Raw genomic sequence first — 22,373 nt, forward strand, 5'->3', positions numbered from 1 at the left:
AGAATCAAAAGGACAGCAACAATCGCAATGGCTATCAGGGCCCAAGGAGGCACTGTAACAAAAACCCACAAACACAATCCACGTCAGAAAGAAAGAGCTTACATTCGGGTCACACCTCTCTGTAGGAAGAGGAGGAGGCCATTCAGCCCATCAAGCCTGCTCTGTCATTCAGTCATGTCATGGCCGACCTGTAGGCCAAACGTCATCCTTCTACCTTTGATCCACGTCGCTGGACACCCTGATCCCACAGGATGAGAATCCTCATACCCATGCTGGCTTATTGAAGAGCTGTCCAGTTAATCCCTCCCCTCCACCTGCTTTTTCCCCTGAAACTCGATCCTTTTCGATTATTCGTCCAATTTCTTTTTGAAAGTTACTATTTGAACCTGCCCCCATAGCCCTGTTGGGATAGTGTGTTCTGGATCATAGCATCTCACTGGGTAATTGTCAATTATATTAAGTCTGTGTCCCCTGGTTACTGACCCTCCTGTCACTGGAAACAGTTTCTTCTGGTCCAAACCCCTCGTTAGGATGTTGGCAATTTCGATGTGGGGCTGCTGCTGGTGACTCAGCAAAAAGAACGAAAGTACTTGTATTTACGTAGCGCCTTTCACAGCCTCGGGGCACCCCTTTACTGTGCTTTATAACTAAAGAAGTGTAATCATTGTTATAATGCAGGAAACGTGGCTGCCAATTTGCGCACAGCAAGCTCCCACAAACAGTAATATGATAATGGCCAGATAATCTGTTTATATTTGGTCACTGACTAAGGGGTGAACATTGGCCAAGACATAATGGAAAACTCCCCCATTTTTCTTTGAAATAGAATCTTTCATGACCCCCTGGGAGGGCAGATGGAATCTCAGGTTAACATCTCATTTGAAGGTGGCACCTCCAACTGTGCTGCATGCCCTCAGTACTGGCACTGGGGGGAAGGGGTCAGCCTCATCTCAATCAGTAGCAGTCGGACCAGATTGGTCATTGTCGCACTACTCTTTGTGAGACCTTGCTGTGCGTAAATTGATCGATGTTTTTCTTAAAACAATGGCCACACTCCAAAAGTACCACATTGGCTGTAAGTGCTTTGGGATGTGCTGAGGAGGTGAAAAATTCTGCAGAAATGCAAAGTCTTTCATTTTTTTTCAATCAATTGGCAAATAGAACATCATTTGAGTACAAATACGTTGTTAATTAAAGTACCACTTGCACCCTATAGTGTGCACAAGCAGTGTACATGTGTTACCAATGATGATGGCAATTTATCGAGATTATCTGCAGCAGTTACAAATTAATATGTTAATCTTACTTGAAGCATTGCACAATGCCCTGGCAGTTGGATTGGACAGCATACAGCAATCTGAAGTGTAGTCTCTATATCCAAGTCAAATTTGAGGGGATAGTGTCAACTGTTCAAGTCACTTTTATCTTGTGTGTTAAAGGAGTTTACTATCCCAGCTGATGTTAATACTGGACAAGTTACATCCCAGAGTGAAACCTGGCTTCATAGATCCTAACTTTTGTTTTAGAAACCAAGGCGGTCAGTTACTGAACACATTCAGAAGAGTCTGTCAGCGTACTGTTAGCACAAAGAATAAAATGTTTATTAAACAAGAAAAAATGTAGCATATTATAGTAGATAAAAACATTGGAAAGATTTCAATACAGATACCAGAAAATGATTCAAACTCATACTATTATCCCAGTGAAGATTTACCATTGTCTCAACACCAAGGTTTCTCGCTTGGGTGAGCTCAGTTTCAAACAAACTGGCAGACTGCTCAGCATTCACCAAATGCTTTTCTTCAACTGGTATCTCTCCCTGAGACACCCAAAGACCACAATCTCAACTCACTATTACTTCAACTTCAGAGTAAATACGTGAGTTTCCTAAATGCAGTTCCTGAGCAGGTTTGCAGGATCTCTTATTAGAGAGATTAGACCTTCAGCCTGCACCCTCTGGTCTACACATACTAACTGACTATCCTGTGCTTCCCTGTCTCTCTGAGTGTCACTGGACACCTGTTGCTATGCAACAGCACAGTTTTTTCTACTTTATGGCCAGAATTTGTCGCTTGACATCCTGATGTCATCATGCACGCGTGTGATATTTTGGTCGGCGAGTGCACATGGGCCTATTAAGGCCGTTAAAGATCTAATTGAATTAAAATTTTCACTGCCCGTCCAACCTTACAGCTGGCGGGCAGGTGAAAAGGCCAAGTGGCCTTTGGATTTTTTAGGAAACCTCATCCATGGGAGGAATGAGGTTTCCGACAGCAAATAAAAATTAAATACAAATTTCAACATCTCATTCATAACATGACCCTGTTCATGTGACAGAGTCACATGAGGGGACATGTTTTTTAATATTTTAAAAGTCTTTATTTTTAATTTTCAAAAATCTTCACCTGCCTCAGGGAGTTTTTCCTGTGCACACTCGCGTACACGCTTGCCCTCGTCCCCTACCCCACCAACCTGGAATCACAGTCACAGCCCGATCGTGGGCGGTGGTCAGCTTCCTGACTGCTCCCGCTTACCCCTGCTGAGCCCACTCGACGAGGGCAAAATCCTGGTCTATGCTTTTTTCAACTTCACTGAACTGCTAACCACCATGGTAACCCATCTCTTCACTTCAAGGGTTGCAAAACCTCGTTAAAAATGCACATATGCACACAGGGCCCCAGACTTGCCGGCACCCAGCTCACAAAAAAAAACAGCTTTCACCTTTCTCAACACCCAGATACAAAATGTAAATGAAAGCTAAAGCTATCCATTGTTCCTAACAGTACATGGACATATTTACTGGACCAATCTTTTTTTGAGAGCTGGAAAAACTTTACAGGGAAAAGAGCAGCTTAATTGATGGGATGATTTGCATTTATTTAAGTTTATTGGTTGTACTGAGATTACCTGGTTGCTGTCAGTGATTATATTCCTCCATCCTTTGTACTTGGCAGTTTGGCTTCCCTTAGTCATTTCCCTTAAAATCATGAACCCGTCACCTCCATCAGACCATGGGAAGAATCTTAGCTCCTCAAAACGAGTGGGTTGGGGTTGAGCCAGAGGTTAAAGTTCACAAAATCTAAAACAGGAACCCAATTTGCTTGACCCTACCTACATACAGTATTAGCAGAGGTGGAATGAGAACCAGGCAACCAATTGGCTTCCAGGAGGTGTGCTAAATATTCTAATCAGATTTTGTGCTTCCATTTTAACAGTCATTCTATTTTTGACACATGTCAGTCAGGTTTCCCAAGGATTGGAAAAGATGAAAGTTGGTGAAAGAGGCAGACTCCATAAGATAATTGCCTTTACATCATTGCTTGTGGGTCATGAGGAGCAGTGGTGATGCCTCCAGTCCAGACAAGCTACTCAGTAAATGCTCCTAGCTCCTGAGATCTGTCTGTTCAATCCCACCTCCCTACCATCGGATGTCCGAGACCACCATCAGCCATGTTCCTTGTCGCCGTTGCTTCATCTGCTAATTACTTTAAATCTGTGCCCTCTGGTTCTTCACCCTTCCACCTATAGGAACAGTTTCTCCTTATCCACACTCTCTGGACCCCTCATGATTTGAAAGCATCTGTCAAATCTCCTCTCAGCCTTCTTGTCTCCAAGGAAAACAGTCTCAACTTCTTCAATCTAGCTACTTAACTGAAGTTCCTCATCCTGGAACCATTCTTGTGAAACTTTTCTGCCGTCTCCCTAATGCCTTCATATCCTTTCTATAGTACGGTATATAAATGTATTATCTGGTATATATATGTGCATCTATATGGTGTGTATATATATATATATGTCTATATGGTATATATATGTGTATATCGATATGGTATATATGTATATCTAATTTAATCATGTTCAAAATCATGAATGGTTTGGATAGAGTAAATAAGAAGTAACTGCTTTCAGCAGCTGAAAGTTTGGTAGCCAGAGGACACAGCTTTGAAGTGATTGGCAAAAGAACCGATCAGTAAATATTATTTTACGCAACAATTTGTTGTGCTCTGGAATGTACTGCCTGAAAGGGTGGTGGAAGCAGATTCAATAGCAACTTTCAAAGTGAATTGTATGTATACTTGAAGGACAATATTTTGCAGGGCTGTGAGGTAAGAGTGGAGGGAGTGGGATTAATTTGAAAAGCTATTTCAAAGCATCAGCACAAGCACAATGAGCCAAATTGCTACCTTCTGTTCAAACAAAAGCTAAGGAGAAAAGCTTTACATTTTGTTGTTCCTTTTCATTTCATTCACGTATAATAAATTGTTCTGAAGTTCAATGACTTGCTCTGTAGACAAATGCAGCAGTTGTCCTGAGCACTGAGCCCAGGGGTATGATTTTCACTTAGGGGTTTTCACTGAGTTAGTATGCGAGAGGTCTCAGGTTTGAATAACGGATGAGCCCTCATGTGTTCTCAGTTGTTTAGACATCAAGGGGTATGGGGAGAGAGTGGGAGTATTGTGTTGAGATAGAGGGTCAGCCATGGTCATATTGAATAGTGGAGCAGGCTCGAAGGGCTGAATGACCTACTCCTGCTTCTATTTTTCTATGTTTCTATAGGCTCTAAAGCACAACAAGATTCCGCAAAAAGCTGCTTCTTACCAGAATATATTAACAATCTTTAGTAATTAAATTAACGATCATGGCAGATGAAGAGACTGTAGTCTCAGTGAGAGTGAATTCAGTTATGTAGTAACACAAAAAGGCAATAGCCAATCAGAAGCCTGTTTTACACCCCATCCAATTGTCTTTTCGATTATATTCAAACCATTGCCTGATTGGCCCAAGCCTGATATTGCTGGTTATAAGGGTTAACAGGTTAATTAAATATGAGAATCAAATTTCATCATAAATGCAGAAGACGGCAAATACACTTCCAGCAAAATCTGGGAGTTGTGATAAGTTATTCAAGATGTCCTCGGGGACAAGGACAGCAAAAACATGAGGGCATTGCCTCCTGCAAGTTCCCCTCCAAGTCACTCATCATCCTGACTTGGAAATATATCGCCGTTCCTTCACTGTCGTTGGGTCAAAATCCTGGAACTCCCTCCCTAACAGCACTGTGGGTGTACCTACACCACATGGACTGCATGGGCTCAAGAAGGCAGCTCACCACCACCTTCTCAAGGGGCAATTAAGGGTGGGCAATAAACGCTGGCCTAGCCAATGACACCCACATCCCATGAAAGAATAAAAAATAACTTGTAATGAAACTATCTGAGGCAATTAAACATTAATTAAACACCCATTATAAAGTACTGAAACACAATTTATGAGCAAGATTCAGTAAGAAACGTCAATCCTAATCATTTTCTCAATTTTTAAAAAAAGGTTTGCCTATGAACAGCCATAACTTGCATTTATGAAGCACCTTTAACATAGAAAAACATACCCAAGGCACTTCACAGGAGTAATTATCAAACACAGTTTGACACTGCGCCACATAAGGAAACAGTCAAGTGCCCAAAAGCTCAGTTCAAGTTTTCAGGAGCATTCTAAAGGAGGAGGGAAATGTGTGTACTTTAAGGTTCTGGCACATATAGGGTTAATGTGGAAATGAGTACAGTACCGCCCACACAGTGATGTAAGAAGGCACATGACCCAGACTCAGGGAGAGTGTGCTGTTGAAGAGACATGTATAGGCCTAAGCATGGAGATAACTCTTAGCTTGTACCCTTCACTGTACATGTGTAAATAGTTCTAGTAGTTAATAGAGACTTACAGTTAACCTACAGAAGACTATGGAGCCTTCATTAACACATACCGTTCTGTAACCACCACCTCCCAATATGGTGGCTGAAGGGGATAAATGCCCAGGGCCTTGCTAAAAGGTAGAGACAAACTGAAATGCTGGAAGACTGCCAAAAATTCAAGAAAACATTCTGACATGAAAAGAAGCTCCCAAAGAAACAGAGGCGCAGAAGGAAAATCAGGTTTAAATAAAATGTCAGAAAAAGAGCAGGTGAACATGCTGCTTAATTCAGTAGACCCCGTGGCAGATGACATCATTGTAAGACAGGGAATTAATGAATCATCTGCTAAATTCGAAGAGGTGCTAAAATTATTCAACATTAATTTCAATCTAGGAAGCAATAAAACACACAAAAGGGCTAAATTCAATAAGAGAGTCCAACTTCCAGGAGAACCAGGCAAGTCATCAATGGTCTGGCAGAAGGTTGTAAATATTGAGATTTAAAATCTGAATTCATCACAGGTTTGTGGTAGGAGTGACAGATGATGCACTCTCTGACCTCCTACAAGCAATGGAAGATTTTGTTTTTGTTCTAGATTTCCAGCATCCGCAGTGTTTTGCTTTTATCTTAAGGAAGATCTAACCCTGGGAAAGGCAATCGAGATAGTTAGACAATCAGAACTCTGTGAGCAGCACAGGACAATCTGAAGGGGAGAGAATAAAACATGGTGCAGAATCCAACCCCCAGTCCAGCCTGTCAGCCCACAAAGGCACAGGGGGACACTAAGTCAGGGAAAGCAAGTCCTGAGCTGGCCAGCAGAGTGACCATGCCAACGCTTTGGAGCAACGTGACCTCACAGGTAGGATCAATGTACAGCCCAATGCTTCCAATGCGACAGGATTGGACAGTATGGCAAACTGTGCAAGGCCCAGGCTCTGAAATGTACAGCAGGCCCAATGACAATCCACAAGCTCGAGGCTGCAAACCCAGAAAACACACAGCCATGTTTCTTGGGTGAGGTCAAAGATCTTGCCTTCCCATTTTGGAATGCAGATGTTTCTGTCCATGGCCATTTAACAAATTTTAATTTTGATACAGGAGCCAGTGTGACAGTCCTGTCAGAGTACATGACGGAAACACTTCTGGCTTCAAACAACAGACATACCACTTTATGGGCCTGGGGGAATCTGACTTCCAGCCATTGGTATGATCCTGGGACCACGAAGCAAACAGAATGTTGGGCTGATGTATGTCACCTGCAATCAGCCTTTCTCTCTCCTGATCAGGAATGCCTGCGTAGCCTTGGATCTCCTCAAAATGGCCGATGATGTCAAGACAACCACCGTCGTTAACCAAACAGACCTGCACGTTGCTGAGTCCTCACACAAAAAAGAGTATCCTGGCTGGGACTTCAGCTCTGAGCTGTCTTCTCTCTTTGCAGAGCAGGTTTGTCCATTCTTGTTACAGGTCCCAGAAAACCCTCAATTGTCAGATTGGCCAACCACCCAGGAGGTAACCATGATGCCTCCAGTGGAAGAATTGGTAGAGAAGTGGCCAGCAGTCCCAGAAGTCTCTACCTCCAGCCCCAGCGACAGTACAACAGGTCAACACTGCAGCCACTGTACATACGCTCCAACTCCCAGCCGGCATTACAAAGACACAAGAGAAGCTGAAACCCGGTAGCAGCTGTCCATTGCCGACAGTGAAGCTTAGAGGTGTGTGTAGCACTAAACCTCATTCTTGGCACAGGAATGTTCTTCCTCAGCTACAGAGGACATCGAGATGACCCACAAAATGACAATAAAAGCAAAATAAGTGACAAGGAGATGAATGCAATGTTCATCCACCCACAAGAAATGAGTTAGAGCAGCAGCAACCACTGATCAACGCAACAGCTGGACCAAGTCAGGTCCAATACGAAGGAGTGGAAGAAAAGGATGAATGCATACCCAAATACCAGCTCAACTTCCAAACCGACAGCAACGACAGAGTTTACCACCCCCCTGACAGAACTGTGAACAAGATATGGAAGGGTTACAAGGCTTCCAGACCACCTGAACCTTTAAATTCAAGGAGTTGAAGGAAGGGAGATGGGGTAGTGATAATGTAGAAATAGTGCTAAGGTGAATGCTAATGTAGTCACAACAATGTAACTGATAACAATGCAAGACATGAAGTAACCTAGTATAACACCAAATAAATTGGCTAAATACTTGAAGGAAAGTGTATTTTAAGGGTCTGTCACATGCAAGGTTAATTTGGGACTGAGAACAGTGCCACCACACAGTGATGTAAGAGAACTCATGACTCAGACCCAGGGTCAGTGTGGTGTTGAATAGAGACGTGAATTGGCCTAAGCATGGAGGCAGCTCCCAGCTTGTTCCCTTTACTGTGCACATGTAAATAGTTGTAGTAGTTAATAAAGACTCACAGTTAACCTACAGGAGATTATGGAGACTTCTTTAAGACATACCATTCTGTAACCAGCACCCTCCCAACAAGATGGAGAGATGGAGGCATTTAGGGAAGGAATTCCAGAGTTTAGGATCTAGGCAACTGAAGGCATGCCCGCCAATGGCAGAGCAATTAAACTTGGGGATGTTCAAGAGGGCAGAATTGGAGAAGTACAGAGATCTCGGAGGGCTGTAGGGCTGCTGGAGGTTACAGAGATAGGGAAGAGGGAGGGCATGTGGAGGTTTGAACATGAGGATAAGCGTTTTAATATTGAGATGTTGGTGGACTGGGAGCCAATGTAGGTCAGCGAGCACAATGAACAATGCCAGAAGAAATCAACTACTTCAGATTGTTTTGGAATAGTTGCTTCATTAAGATATTAATATATTTTGTTTATAGTAAAGCTTGATAGCTTAATCCTGCTTGAGATGTCAAATCTGCAATGCCAGATTAAGTCCTGCTAATACATTTATAGTGCTCGCATCAGAGGAAGAATCTCAGTCTAAATGTTTGCTATTTAAATTCTGTTGAGATGTGAATGTGGTTTCTATGGGTTTGCAGTTACAGAAGAATATCTGATGAAATAATAAGTCATCTGAAAGAAAAGCAATCTTCTGTTTACATCATAATGCCTCTGCATCAGCCCTGGCACAAACCTTCTCCCTAGGGATGATTAAATGATGTCCAGTCAGAACTAGAATCATAACTGCTTCTATATTAAAAAGCTACTGTTCATGGAGATTGACTGCAGTGAATCTGGGCAAGCTTCCTTTGGTAAAGTTACCAATCCACACAATGGTTTATGCGTGGCACCAGACTAATATCTGCTTTTCTCAGATAGTGACACTATGGGGAGATCCTTAACCACATAAAATGAGTGTGTTCAGGTCAGTCGGGTGGGGAGGTGTTTATAAGGTTTTAAACATCAGAATCCTACCCCAACTTGTCTTTAAGCCCGCTCGCGCCTCGCTTTGACAGAGGTGTGAAGTTAGACAGGTCATGGACCAAGGAGGCAGGTTGGAATTTAACCAATATAATAGGCTGTGACTCTCATGGTTATGCTACTGCTTGAGTTTATCTGTGGATGGCCGGGTTGCCCAAACCTCAGCAGCTACACACAGCTGCGGAATATTGGATCCAGGAGAGGTGACATTTACACCTACCTGCTGGATGCAGCATGCCTGCCTAGATAACACCAGGATTGGGCATGCAGCTTGTACCCGCCCCCCCCACCGCCCCCCCCACCGCACCACCGCACGCCCCCCCCCCCCCCCCCCCCGCCCCCCTACTCACCCTGCCCAACCCCCAACTGACCCTCCATCCAAGAGCTGCACTCCTGTAGTATTAGGGTCTGTAAGGGTTAATGTGCGGGACTGTGTAAATAGGGATGTATACCTGGGCCACGAGTTCGAAAGCAACCTGAACTGAAGCTTATTTGAAGTGTTAGAAGGGACAAGAAATACCCTTAAAAGAGCATTGGCCACAAAGCTGGTTTTGCATCCTGAAGCCTGACACCTTTAGAAATTCCAGTAAATACTTTTGATAAAAGATAATTGAGTTCACAACCTTGCTGATCTATTTTCTGTTCGGCTTGTAGAACAATATTTTACAGAGTTCCACGTTGTGCAACATTTATTTGACACGGTTTATCTTACTTAGCATTCCATTTCCTCTCCATCACCACATCTGACATATTGCAGGGCTCTACCTCTGTCTCAGCTCATCTAGAGCTGAAACCCTAATTTGTGCCTTTGTCACCTCTAAACTTGACATTTCAACTCTCTCCTGAAAGGCCTTCTATCTTCATAGCTCCTTAAGTTTCAGCTCTCCCAAAACCATGTTGTCCATATCCTGACTCACACCAAGCCCCATCCACCCACCACCCCTGTGCTTGCAAATCTGACTCCCGGTCCAGTAACGCCTCAATTTTAAAATTCTCATCCTTGTTTTCGAATCCCTTCCCTATCTCTGTAATATCCTCCAGCCCCCTACAACCCTCTGAGATCTCTGTGCTCCTCGTTCTTAATCATTTCACCATTGCTGGCTGTGCCTTCAGCTGTGCTTGGGACTAAGCTCTGGAATTCCATCCCTAAATCTCTACACCCTCTCTCCTTAAAACCTACCTTTTTGACCAAGCCTATCCCATCCTGATATCTCCTTATGTGGCTCAGTGTACAATTTTGTTCGATAATGTTTCTGTGAAGCACCTTGGGATGTTTTATTACATTAATGGTGCTGTCTCCATACAACATTGCAGTTGTTGTGTTGGTAGTTTCTTACATCAAGCTGAATTGCTATCATTGTTGACTTATTTAGTAAGCGTATCTCGTTGTCAGTTGTCATGCTACTATAAAATATTTCCAACATTCGCTACTAGTGGCTGAATAGAATTTTCGGACGACCGTCTGATCATTGGCTGGGAAATTCACACTGGAAGGGAAAAGGGGAAAGAGCCTTTGAAAAATTCAAGTAGCTCTTTCCATAATTACAACATACATATTTATGAGCGAATTGTGTTAATACTTGGGTATAAATGTGTTAAACAATGCAGATAACGCTCTGACTGCCTTTATTAAATATTCCACTGCCAGAATGATCAGACATTGAAGAGGCTGCTATCTTGACCCATTATTGACTGCAATTTCATGTATCTCTTTGACATGAGCTGCATGCCTCAACCCTACTTGAATTTTTAAAAATGTGTTCACTGGATGTGGGCATCCCTGGCTAGTCCAACATTTACTATCCATCCCTAATTACCCTTGAGAAGGTGGAGTTGAGCTGCCTTCCTGAACCACCGCTGTCCATGTTTTGCAGGCACACACACACACACACACACGCACAGTGCTGTTAGGGAGGGAGTTCCAAGATTCTGACCCAGCAACAAGGAACGAATGATAATGAGATGCTCAAAAGGATAACACCAGACCCAAATCCATTTCTAATTCTTTCTGTTAGGCTTTTTTTTCCCTTGTGAGGAAGGTGAGTTTCATTACTGAAACATTGTGTATGTAAATTCAGCACATTTTACAGGATTGTTGAGTCATTACACTACAATATAATTTTACTTAGCATTATGTGCCACCAGAGAGCTTAAGTGTGGAGTTTTGAAATATTGAGATCGTGTAAGGTTGATGGTAAGAACAGATCATGAATTGGAAAAACTGAACTGCTGATTTCACCCAGATGTCTATGAAAAATAGAAAAATGTCCTGCATTTATATAGCAACTTTCACAAAGTCAGGATGTCTGAAAGCTCTATTCAGCCAATGAAATACATTTGAAATCTAGTCACTATTGTTAAGTAGGAAACACAACAGCCAAATTGCACACAGCAAGATCCCACAAAGAACAATGAGATAATAACCAGGTTTGTTCAGGTGTTGGCTGAGGGACATTCATTGGCCAGGGCATGAGGAGAATTCCCCTGCTCTTCTGGGAAGGCAGCTGGGGCCTCAGTTTTAACATCTCATCTGAAAGACAGCAACTCTGACAATGCAGCACTCCCTCAGTGATCTCAGAGATGCCTGTGCCCATTCCAATTCTGGCATGTGGCACGTCACCTATTTCCTTTATGGTTCTAACAACTCTACCATTAGAAGCCGTGTCTTTAGCTGGGCCCTAAGTTCTGGAATTCCCTCCATAAACCTCCTGGACTCTTTCCTTCTTTAAGGCATTAGTTAAAACTTACCTCTTTGACCAGGTTTTTGATCACCTGTCCTAATACCTCCATCGGTGTCTAATTTTGATTGTGAACACTCCCTGTGAAGTACTTTGGGACATTTTATTACATTAAAGAATCAGTCGCAAGGTATTGTTATTTTGGTAATAGATCCTTGTATCATGGAAAGCAAGCTGCTCCATTGCTGTGTTCATACATAGAACTCTGTACAGAAGCAATGTGCACATAAGTTGGGCTATTACATTACTGTACTGAGTTGTGTAGTGTGGGAAGCTTGCCAACTCTTCTTTCAATTAGTTTAATGCTGAGATCTGACTGTCCAACTCAAGTGGTCTTGGGTTGACTGAACTACATTTTAAAAGCCTCTCCAAATGCAAAGTACTTATTATGAAGACTTTTAAGGGCACCATCACTTCAAAATATTCTGCCCAGAGACAGAAACCCTTGTGTTACTGGCTGCATAGCTGATTCACATGGTTTAAGACACAAGCTGCACAAGAGACACTTCAGTTAAAGCTTAAATCTCCAACCTATCATCTATTAAGTGTGGTGGGAAGATAGCAGTGAATCTTAGATGGCCATTTCAAAAGTAAATTGCACAGCTCAATCTCCCAGGATTGTTTGTTAATTGTTAGAATTTTACCGTGGCAAATAGTGAGAGAGGATGAGAGTGATCCAGAACGTACTCCTATTCACTTCTGTTTCAGCTCGCCCAGTACAGCAGGAGCAGGGAATATAGCCTGTGTTTGATGTGCGGTGAATTCATAACTATTCTGAATGGCTAATCAATAGAACAGGTTCCCTAAGAGATGTTGGAAGTAGATGATGTTGATTAGGTTACATTCAGATCAGCCATGATCTTATTGAATGCTGGAGCAGGCTGGAAGGAGTGAGTGGCCTACTCCTGCTCCTAGTTTGTATTTTCATATTTTGATTAACAAAAGCGAATGAGATAGATTTCTTCCAGAAAATAATCAATGTCATAGCTCAGAAAGAAGCCTTTTGGTCCATTGTGCCTGTGCCAGTTCTTTGAAAGAGTTATTCAATTTGTCCCACTCCCCCGCTCTTTCCCCATTGCCCTGCAAAATTTTCCCCTTCAAGTATCTATCTAACTCCATTTTGAAAGTCGTTGTTAAATCTGCTTCCACCTCCCTTTCAGGCAGTGCATTCCAGATCATTGCTGTGTAAAAATTGTTTCCCTCCATGTCACATCTGGTTCAGTAACATTGTGGGAGGCAATAAATGGGTAATGTGAGACATGGCAGGCTGGGTGATGAGGCCATCGCAGGCCCAGCAGGAGGTCTGCTGTGCACAAACTGGTTGCCACCTTTCCTACATTACAGCAATGGCTACACTTCGAAAGTACTTCATTAGCTGCAATGTGCTTTGGAACATCCTAAGGTCATTTTAGCTGTTCAATAAATGTTTTTGTTTGTTGAGACAGTTTGGGTCTTAACACCCAATTCCGAGCACACTTTAACATTGTTAAAGCCCTAAAATTGTCTAGGAGTCTGCCAAGATTAAAGACTAACCTCCTGGACACTACTGCCAGTAAACCTGAGAGAAAATCCAGGCTTCATTTTTATGAGAGGCTAATCAGGCACAATTAAGAGACCATGACAGATTCTCCCAGTACCAAGATAAAAACAAAAAAACTGTGGATGCTGGAAATCCAAAACAAAAACAGAATTACCTGGAAAAACTCAGCAGGTCTGGCAGCATCACTGATGCTGCCAGACCTGCTGAGTTTTTCCAGGTAATTCTGTTTGTGTCTCCCAGTACCAATCCTTGGCTGACTTGCCAGCAGAACAGGAAGCTACCATTATCTGGTCACTATTACCCCTCCGTCTCCTAATTAACCCACTCCAGGGAGGGCAAAAGCTTCAGTTGGAATGTTCCTGCAATCTTACATTAAGAAGCTTTTGCCTTAACGTTGCAATTACCAAACTGTCCAGTAACGCATGCTATAATTTTTTGGTTTCTTATCTTTCCAACAAGGTTCATTCCAATCAGTATAACACCATGTCTTTATATCTCTGCAGTGTGAACGGTAGTAACTACATTGAAGGCAGATGCTACAGGCTGGAATCTTTAATCAAACATTTATGCTGAAAGAATTTCATGATGAACGGAGGTTATTGTGATAAATACAGAAACATCCATTATCTTTTATTACATAGAATATGTAGCCAAAGGCTTTGGAAAATGACATATATATATAAAAAGATATTGTTGGATTAAAAAAGCAATAGCCCAAAATTTGCTTCTGGAATAATGTCAGGTTTAATGGCATTCCTCATTAGTGATGTGTAAACCTCCAGTAACTTGTGGCGAGGGAGGGATACTCTGTGAGTTCTAAATCACCACAAATTGCTGGACGATCTGTGCGTTTAATGAATTATTTGTGCTGCTTTGCCAATAGCCACACAAAAATGTCAGCTCACCCTCATGTAGCTGCTGCATTTGTTCATTAATTATCTTTAAACTGGTCACAGAAATTTAAGGCTGGTGCTTTACAACCCAAGAATCATTTTAATGGGGAGATTTATATCCTTCAATGCCACCCAACCTCACCAGTCCAGAAAGGGAAGAATTGAAATTGTGGAGTCTCATTCCTGCAGCTAGTAAATTGTTCTTAGAGATATTTAGTTATCTTCTTTCTTTTCCTTTCTGTTTTTTCTCTCTCTTAATCCAATATTTTTTTCCCTCTTTATTTATCCTTCTGTACTTGATTTGACTCAAATTCACCTGATTACCTTCTACATGAGATCATAAGAAATAGGAAGGGTAGACCATAAGGCCCCCCGAGCCTGCTCTGCCATTCAATGGTTGATCTTGTACGTCTTTGTGCATTATCACTATGTGGCTTGATTCCCTTTAGAGCTCAAAAAATCTTTGTCTTGAATAAACTCAACAACTGAGCACCCACAGCTCCCTGGGGCAGAGAATTCTAAAAATTCACAACCCCGTGTGAAGAAATTTCTCCTCATCTGAGTGTTAAATGGCCAACTGATGCTGCAGGGAAGTGGAGATGGAAGTGGAGATAGAAGATCATCGGCTACCCCATTACTAGTCAAACTCTTATGAACTCTGACTTAAGGTCACCATTGTCACAGCCCTCAGCCAATCTGTATAACTCATTTAGGAAAGAGTCCACAGGTTCCCAGAGCTTTTGGACTCTCTTGTTAAATTTTGCTCACCCCAAAATTTTATTGCTCCTCAAGTTAAAGTAGGTGTCAAAAGACTTCATGACCTCTCCAAAATTATTGGAAGATTCATTTATTCCTTGTCTGGCAATTATGTCATTGGCCATTAGACCTACTGAATATAATGTTGTACTCACTTGTTCAACCTCTGTTTTCCTATTCAAGCTTGATGCTATCATATATCTTAAAAATCTTCTCCATAATGCCCAGTTTTGTGCCTGGTCTGCAGCTTCCATTTGACTGAATTGATCTGGCAGTTTTGATTTACCATCCTTGGCTGTTTTTAGCACAGGGGAATATACTTTAATTTTTTTTTACAGTAATTGTTTTATTTCCTTCCATGCTTCTCAGGATTTGGTAGGCTCTTGTCATGGTTATGGAGCGTTTTAAGCTTCAATGATTCTGCACAAAACCTTTTGAATGCATGGTTTTGGCCAGCTAGTTGCTTTCCTGAGCTTTGAGAATCGAATTAAAGCTGATGTTTTGCTCTGACTTCTCTTTAAACCACGTGTTATGGCGCCAGCTCTGGATCCAGCTGCAGCGTTCTTCAAGCTGCACTCGTTAAAACAATCGCTCAGCCATTGCGATTATGGTGCCAAATTTAAAAGCTTACTTCAGCCTTTTGTTTTGGAGTTTGCTCACCCGTTTGCGATCTGGCTAGGTCCTTTGATTCTGCCTTCGATCGGGTCTCGCAATGGACCTCCACGTGCTCTGGTGGAGACCTTTTTCTTTGCACAGATGATCTTTCTTTGCCCTTCAGCCTCCACACCTGGAATGGAGCTTCTTAGGCGATCTCCAGCTGTGTATTCGAGGCCTTCATGTTAGGCGCACTTCTCTCTGGAGACTTGTATGGTTTAACAATAACTGTTTATTAATAACACATTATATATATATATATATATATATATATATAAATACAGGATTCAGCCCTAACAAGGTGCTACCTTCATGCCAACTTCTACTAGACTCACTACGACACTCTACTACTCCCATGTGACTCTCTACATCTCCAGTCCCACATTAACCCTTACAATCCCAAACATCCTTACATGTGGCTCTTATCAGGTGAGACAGAGGAGCACTCCCTCAGTACTGTACTGGAGATGTCAGCCTAGATTTTGTGCTCAAGGTACTGGATTGAGGCTTGAACCCATGACCTTCTGAGTCAGAGGAGAGAGTGCTACAAACCTAGCCATGGCTGGCACTATTAACAACAAGGAAACATTGATTTATCCTGTTGCTAACACCTTACCTGTTCAGCAACAAATAATGATCAAGTACCATTGTTGATCACAGAATCATAGAAACTTAATGGCACAGAAGGAGGCCATTCGGCCCATCGTGTCTGCACCGGTTCTGCAAATGAGCATTATGACCTAGTGCCATTGCCCTGCCTTTCCCCCATAGCCTTGCACATTGTTTCTATTCAAATAATCATCTAATGCCCTCTTGAATGCCTCAGTTGAATCTGCCTCCACCACACTTCCAGGCTGTGCATTCCAGACCCAAACCACTCGCTGTGTGAGAAAGCCTTTTCTCCACGTCACACTCGATGATGGTGCTGTAGTGTTTTTTTTGCATTATTCTATTTCCACTGAAATGTTGCATAACAGTAACATGCTGAGCATTTAATTATCGTTTCTGATGACAACCCACAAGAGTTTAGCTCCTAATCTCATGACGTTGGTGTGGTTTTTGATATTGTTTTATTTTCGTGCAATAATTAAGCTGCTTTGATTGCGTCTCTATAATTTTGAGTTGCTGAATGTTTGAAAGGAAGATTCACTAGATTGGTCCTGCATATATTCTTTTTTGCAAGAATGAGAGGTGATATCACTGAAACATGCAAGATTCTGAAGGGGCTTGACGGGGTTGATATTGAGAGATTGTTTCTGCCGGTCAGGGAATCTAAAACGTGGGGGTTCAGTCTCAGGATAAGGGGTCAACCATTGAGGACTGAGATGAGGAGGGTTTTTTTTACCCAAAGGGCTGTGAATCTTTGGAATTCTGTACCCTGGAGACCGTAGATACTCCATCATTGAATAGCTTTAAGACAGAGCTTTTTGATATCACAAGGAAACTAGGGTTATGGGGAATGGGCGGGAAAGTGAAGTTGAAGACAAAGGTCAACCATGATCATGTTGAATGGTGGAGCACATTCGATGGGCTGTATGGTCTATTCTCGGTCTATTTCTTTTGTTCTTATATTCTGGTCAAAACAGATTTTAGAGATACTGTAGAGGTTGCAAAAAGGAATTACAAGGATGATACTAGGAATGAAAGGGGTATACGAATCAGGGAAGAGTGAACAGGCTGAGGCCCTCTCCTCTTGAATTTTGGAAAATGATAACCAGTGCATCCAGTATTTCTGTAGTTATCTCTTTCGGAACCACAGGAGGTAGGCCACCAGTTCCTGGGATTTACCGGATTTTAGACCCTTAAGTTTCTCCAGTACTTTTTCTCTGCTGATATTAATTACCTTAATTGCCTCCCTCTTTTTAGTCCCTATGCTAGCCTCTATTTCTGGTATGGAACATACGCCTTCTATTACAAAGGCAGACAGAAAATATTTCTTCAATGTCTCTGCCATTTCCTTGTTTCCTGTGATAATTTCTTACGTCTCTATCTCTAAGGGACCAATATTTATTTTAGCTGTTCTCCTCGCTTTTTAAAACCTTCTGATTGGGATGGGTATGTTCGGTGGCGAGATCGGAAAATCTTGTGAGAAGGCCCGAGGCGTGTTCCCCGGCGACATAAATCCAGGACGTGATTGTCCCCTCCCCCCCAATACTGTCACCACCAGTCAATAGCGGGCAATGTTTCCTGCCATTTGACTCGAGGAACTTAATTTGAATACTTTTGCATATCAAAGCAGCCGGGCAGATGGAAAAACATATCAAAGGTGAGCACCTTTCCGCAGCTGAGACTGTCTAGCTTCAGCCCAATTGACATGCTTGGAGCCAGGCTAGTCAAGTAACTGTGCCCACTCACGCAGCACTAATTGCTGAAAGTGACAATGATTGTTCCTCTACTTTTAGCCCCTCGCGCGCAGACTTCAAAATCGAATGAGTGTTGAGTTGCTGCAGAACCATTTGGCGACTGGACAATCTTGAGGATTCCCTTGGGGAGGGTGGCCATCAATCACGGATGGAGGGGTGCGCTCCTAATCCCTTGCATTATGTTTCAGTTCACATTGAAAAGTCACCCTCACGGTCCAAGAAAACCGTGAAACCTTGGAGTGCAGGTTAGGACAATGCCCGGGCCTGAGGTGAGAGCTCAGGAGGCAGTCGAGTGGCCGAAGCTGCCACCACTCGGTCATGTGGTGCGGGGCGGTGCTGGGTGGGATCATGGTGAGTCATCATACGCACGAAACTGGGTATCCATGTGGTGGTCTGGACTCTCTGGCATGCCTAAAGGGGCCTTGAGAGGCACCGCAGGTGATGACTTGTCTAAGAGTGGTCCTTAGGAGGCATTTGCTGATCCTTGCGTTTATCCCTTTGATACACAGTGAGGAGACAATCAGGAACATGGAGCCTGGTGATCTTGCTGTCTGCCTCATTGCTTATAAGCAGGACAGAAGACGGAGAAGAATGCAATGGCGGCTTCTGGCTCACCAAAGGGAGGAGCAGAACCCTGAAGGCCAAGGGGCAGCACAGCCCCCTCCTCACGCAGAGGATGAACCCACGGAGCCATCGTTCATAGGCGCATCACCAGACTCAGGGCCTACAGACGGTGGATGTGCTCCCTGCAGATGAGTGAGTGTCGCTGACCCTTACACATGTCAAGGGAACTGGTCACACGCAAATGCAGGATTTGGCACCATGGGTACTAGGAGGGAGTCCACTGCCAGTGGTAGTGAAGGTGGCCGTTGTGCTCAATTTTTACAGCAGTGGCTCCTTCTAGGGCTCCACTGGGGACCTGTGTGGGATTTCACAAGCCGCCACCCACAAATGTATCCAGGAGGTCACGGATGCCATTTCTGATCAAGCGCACAACTTTGTCAATTTTGACAGGGATCAGGTGAGCCGGGAAGCAAGAGCGCTGGGATTTGCCGAGATTTCCGGATTCCCACAGGTGCAGGGTGCAATCGACTGCACTCAGGTAGCTCTTAAATCTTCCTGGTAATAAGCTATCCAGTATGGGAGTGCAAAGCCTTCCAATCTCTCAATGTTCAGCTGGCCATTACAAACAGATCATGTAGGTTTGTGCAAGAGACCCCGGAGGCCTCCACGACTCCTACATCCTCAGAAGGTCTCAGATCCCTGACATCTTCCAGGGTCCACAGAGGCTGCAGGGTTGGCTCCTGGGGGACAAGGGCTACCCACAGAGGACATGGCTGATGACACCCGTGCGGCTGCCTCAGATTCCTAGTGAGAGAAGGTACAATGAGGCCATAATGCAACCGGAGTTTGGTTGACCACACAATAGGGATCCTGAAAATGAGGTTCTGGTGCCTGGACAGATCTGGTGGAGCCCCGCAGTACACTCCCCAGAGGGTCTCACACATCATCATGGCTTGCTGCGTGCTATACAACCTGCTGATGCAAAGGGGGGAGGACCTGAATGATGAGAAGATGGAAGAGATGCATCTTTCCTCCAATGAGGAGGCAGTGAAGGGAATGAGGTTCTGGAAAGCAAGGATGGAGGCGATGAGGCTGTTGCACTGGCCAGACGAGGCAGGAGTGCTCATGAGGCCCTCATTGCCACCAGATTCCAGGAGGATGATGACGAGACACAGTGAGGACCCTCCTGAGATTTTCAGATTGCATCTGGGAATGTTTGACACCTGTCTGACCGAGGGCACATACGCTCTGTGAAGAGGCTCATATCACGGAGACGCTGCTGAGATACAGTGGGCACATGGGTTTTAACAGCACTTGATCCTTTGTGAAGCTTCACCACTTGTTCCCTTCAGCAGCACACCTTCACCTGTCAGGGATAGTGTCACGATGGGGGGAGAGATGGCAGCCCCTCCTCTAAGGTGCTGAGAGCACACAGAAAACATCACAGAACCCAGTGGCGCTTGGCTACGAGATTCTGGCAGCAAACAAAAGCCACATGGAGGTGCAGGGATCACTAAGCTGGAGAGTGACTTTGAAGCTGGACAATCACTGTGTGCAGAAGGTTACACTCTGCACAGGGGAGAGACCCGGAACTGAGACATTTGCCTTCATTTTATGCAGGGACCAAGGTTTCACATTTGATTGACACAAACACTGATCATCATAACAAGGAGCCATAGACATTCTTGGAAGTGTAATTACAGACTCACTGAATCTTTATAGTGCAGAAGGGAGACGTTCTGACTATCAAGTCTGCACTGGCTCTCTGAAAGAGCATTCTTCCTGGTCCCACTCCCTTGCTTTATCCCAGTAACCTTGCACATTCTTTCTCTTCAGATATCAATCCAATTCCCCTTTGAAAACATTGATCGAACCTGCCTCCCTCTCAGGAAGTTCGTTCCCGACTCTAACCACTCTCTGGATAAAATTTTTTCCTGACATCACATTTACTCCTTTTGTCCATTATTTTGAACCTGTGCCTCTAGTTCTTGATGTTCTCTTGAGTGGGAACAGTTTCTCAATATTTACCCTGTCCATACACCTCAGGATCTTGAACACCTTTATCAAGTCTCCTCTCAGCCTTCTTTTCTCCAAGGAAAACAGTCCTAACCTCTCCAGTCTATCCTCATAGCTACAGTTCTTAATCCCTGGAATCATTCTTATGAATCTCCTCTGTACTGTCTCCAATTCCTTCACATCCTTCTTCAAGTATGGAGCCCAGAATTGGACACAGTATTCCAGCTGAGGCCTAACTAGTGTCTTATACATGTTCAACATGACCTGCTTACTCTTGTACTCAATGTACTTAATAAAACCTAGCTTACTCTACACTTTACTAACTGCTCTCTCAATATGCCCTGCCACCTTCAATGATCTATGTACGTATGTACTGAGGTCCCTCTGTTCCTGGACCCTCCTTTAGAGTTTCTCCCTTTATGCTGTTTTTCCACATTTTTTCTGCCAAAACAAATCACCTCACACTTCTCTGTATTGAACTTCACCTGCCATTTGCCTGCCCAATCCACCAAAATGTCTGTGTCCTTTTGAAGTTCAAGGCTATTCTCATCATAGTTGACAAATCTTCGTATCACCTGCAAATTTTGAAATCATGCCCTGCACAGTCTAGGTCATTAATATATATCAGGAAGAGCAAGGATCCCAACACTGATTCCTGGGGAACTCGCTAGTCTCTGTTCCCTGCACGCTGATGCGTAAAATGATGAGCGGTGATGTTAGGTGTCCATCCTGATGTCACCGAGCATCATTCCGATCTTGCGTTTGGCGGGCGCGCACCAGAGTTGGCTGCATGCCTGCCGAATTGTCAAAGGCCTGTTAAGGCCATTAATAAACTAATTAAGCAATTTGACAGGGCTGTCTGTCCAAATTTAAGGCTGGCAGGGGGAGGGGGGCAGGCGAAAAGCTCAGGCAGCCTTCGCGTTCTTCATGAAAACTCATCCACGGAGGTTTCATGAAGGGTTTATTAAATTAATAAATATTTATTAAACATTTGAAAAGCCTGTCCCAGCTCATGTGATGCTGTCACATGAGGGGACACGTGTAAATGATTTTAAACTTTTTTATTGTGAAGTTTCAAAATCCAACTCCATCTCCCTGAGGCAGCTCCCTGAGGAAGAGTGCAGGCTCCGACTGTCCCTCTTCCCTCTGCCCACGCAGGTTTCCCCGAGCGCTACTGGGCGCCTGTCACGCTGGGCGGGCCTTAATTGGCCGCCCGCGTAAAATGGCGGTGCACAGCTGTTCACGGGCAGCGATCGGCTCCATACCTGCCCCTGCCTGCGCCCGCTCCCAACCAGCCCATCTGACGTGGAGAGAATTCTCCCCAAGGAGTCTTTGCTGAATGACAGAGTCCCAGACGGAGTGAGTAACATTCGCAAAGGAAAGGAAAACCTGTTGAAAGGCCTTCACATGCTACAAGATTCCCTCAGGTCAAAGTTTGTCCCTCTGGAACAGTACAAAGGGAAACAGAAAGAATTCAACACCTCACCAAACAAACTGAAGAACCAGTTGGCAGAGAAGACGCAGCAATGTCCAAGTTTCCAGGAGGCAGTAAACGGAGACAAGAAACAGAAGAGCTGAAGAATCAGTTAAAAGAAGCTACAGAGGTTTTGGAAGCGAAAGTCATCGAACTTTCCAAGATGTAAGCAGATAATGAAGTCATGGGTAGCTCAGCTACTGGACCAAAACAAGTTAAGATTACTTTTGAGAGAAGTCTGGCCGACAGTGAAGTCCAAAAGAAGCCGAGACTAAATTTTGTGGTAAA

At 43.7% G+C, this 22,373-nt stretch overlaps 1 protein-coding gene across 1 annotated transcript in view; it reads right to left on the reverse strand.

Moving 5' to 3' along the window:
* Window positions 1-22,373, reverse strand: part of syt1a (synaptotagmin Ia) — a 288,112-nt gene that overhangs the window by 45,433 nt on the left and 220,306 nt on the right. The window contains exon 4 of the mRNA XM_041216496.1: window positions 1-52. This exon is cut by the window's left edge and continues 133 nt beyond it. Within this exon, the coding sequence (XP_041072430.1) occupies window positions 1-52 (52 nt within the window). The remainder of the gene's footprint in view (window positions 53-22,373) is intronic.

The sequence above is a fragment of the Carcharodon carcharias genome, chromosome 21 (genome assembly GCF_017639515.1).
Source record: "Carcharodon carcharias isolate sCarCar2 chromosome 21, sCarCar2.pri, whole genome shotgun sequence".
NCBI lineage: Eukaryota > Metazoa > Chordata > Chondrichthyes > Lamniformes > Lamnidae > Carcharodon > Carcharodon carcharias.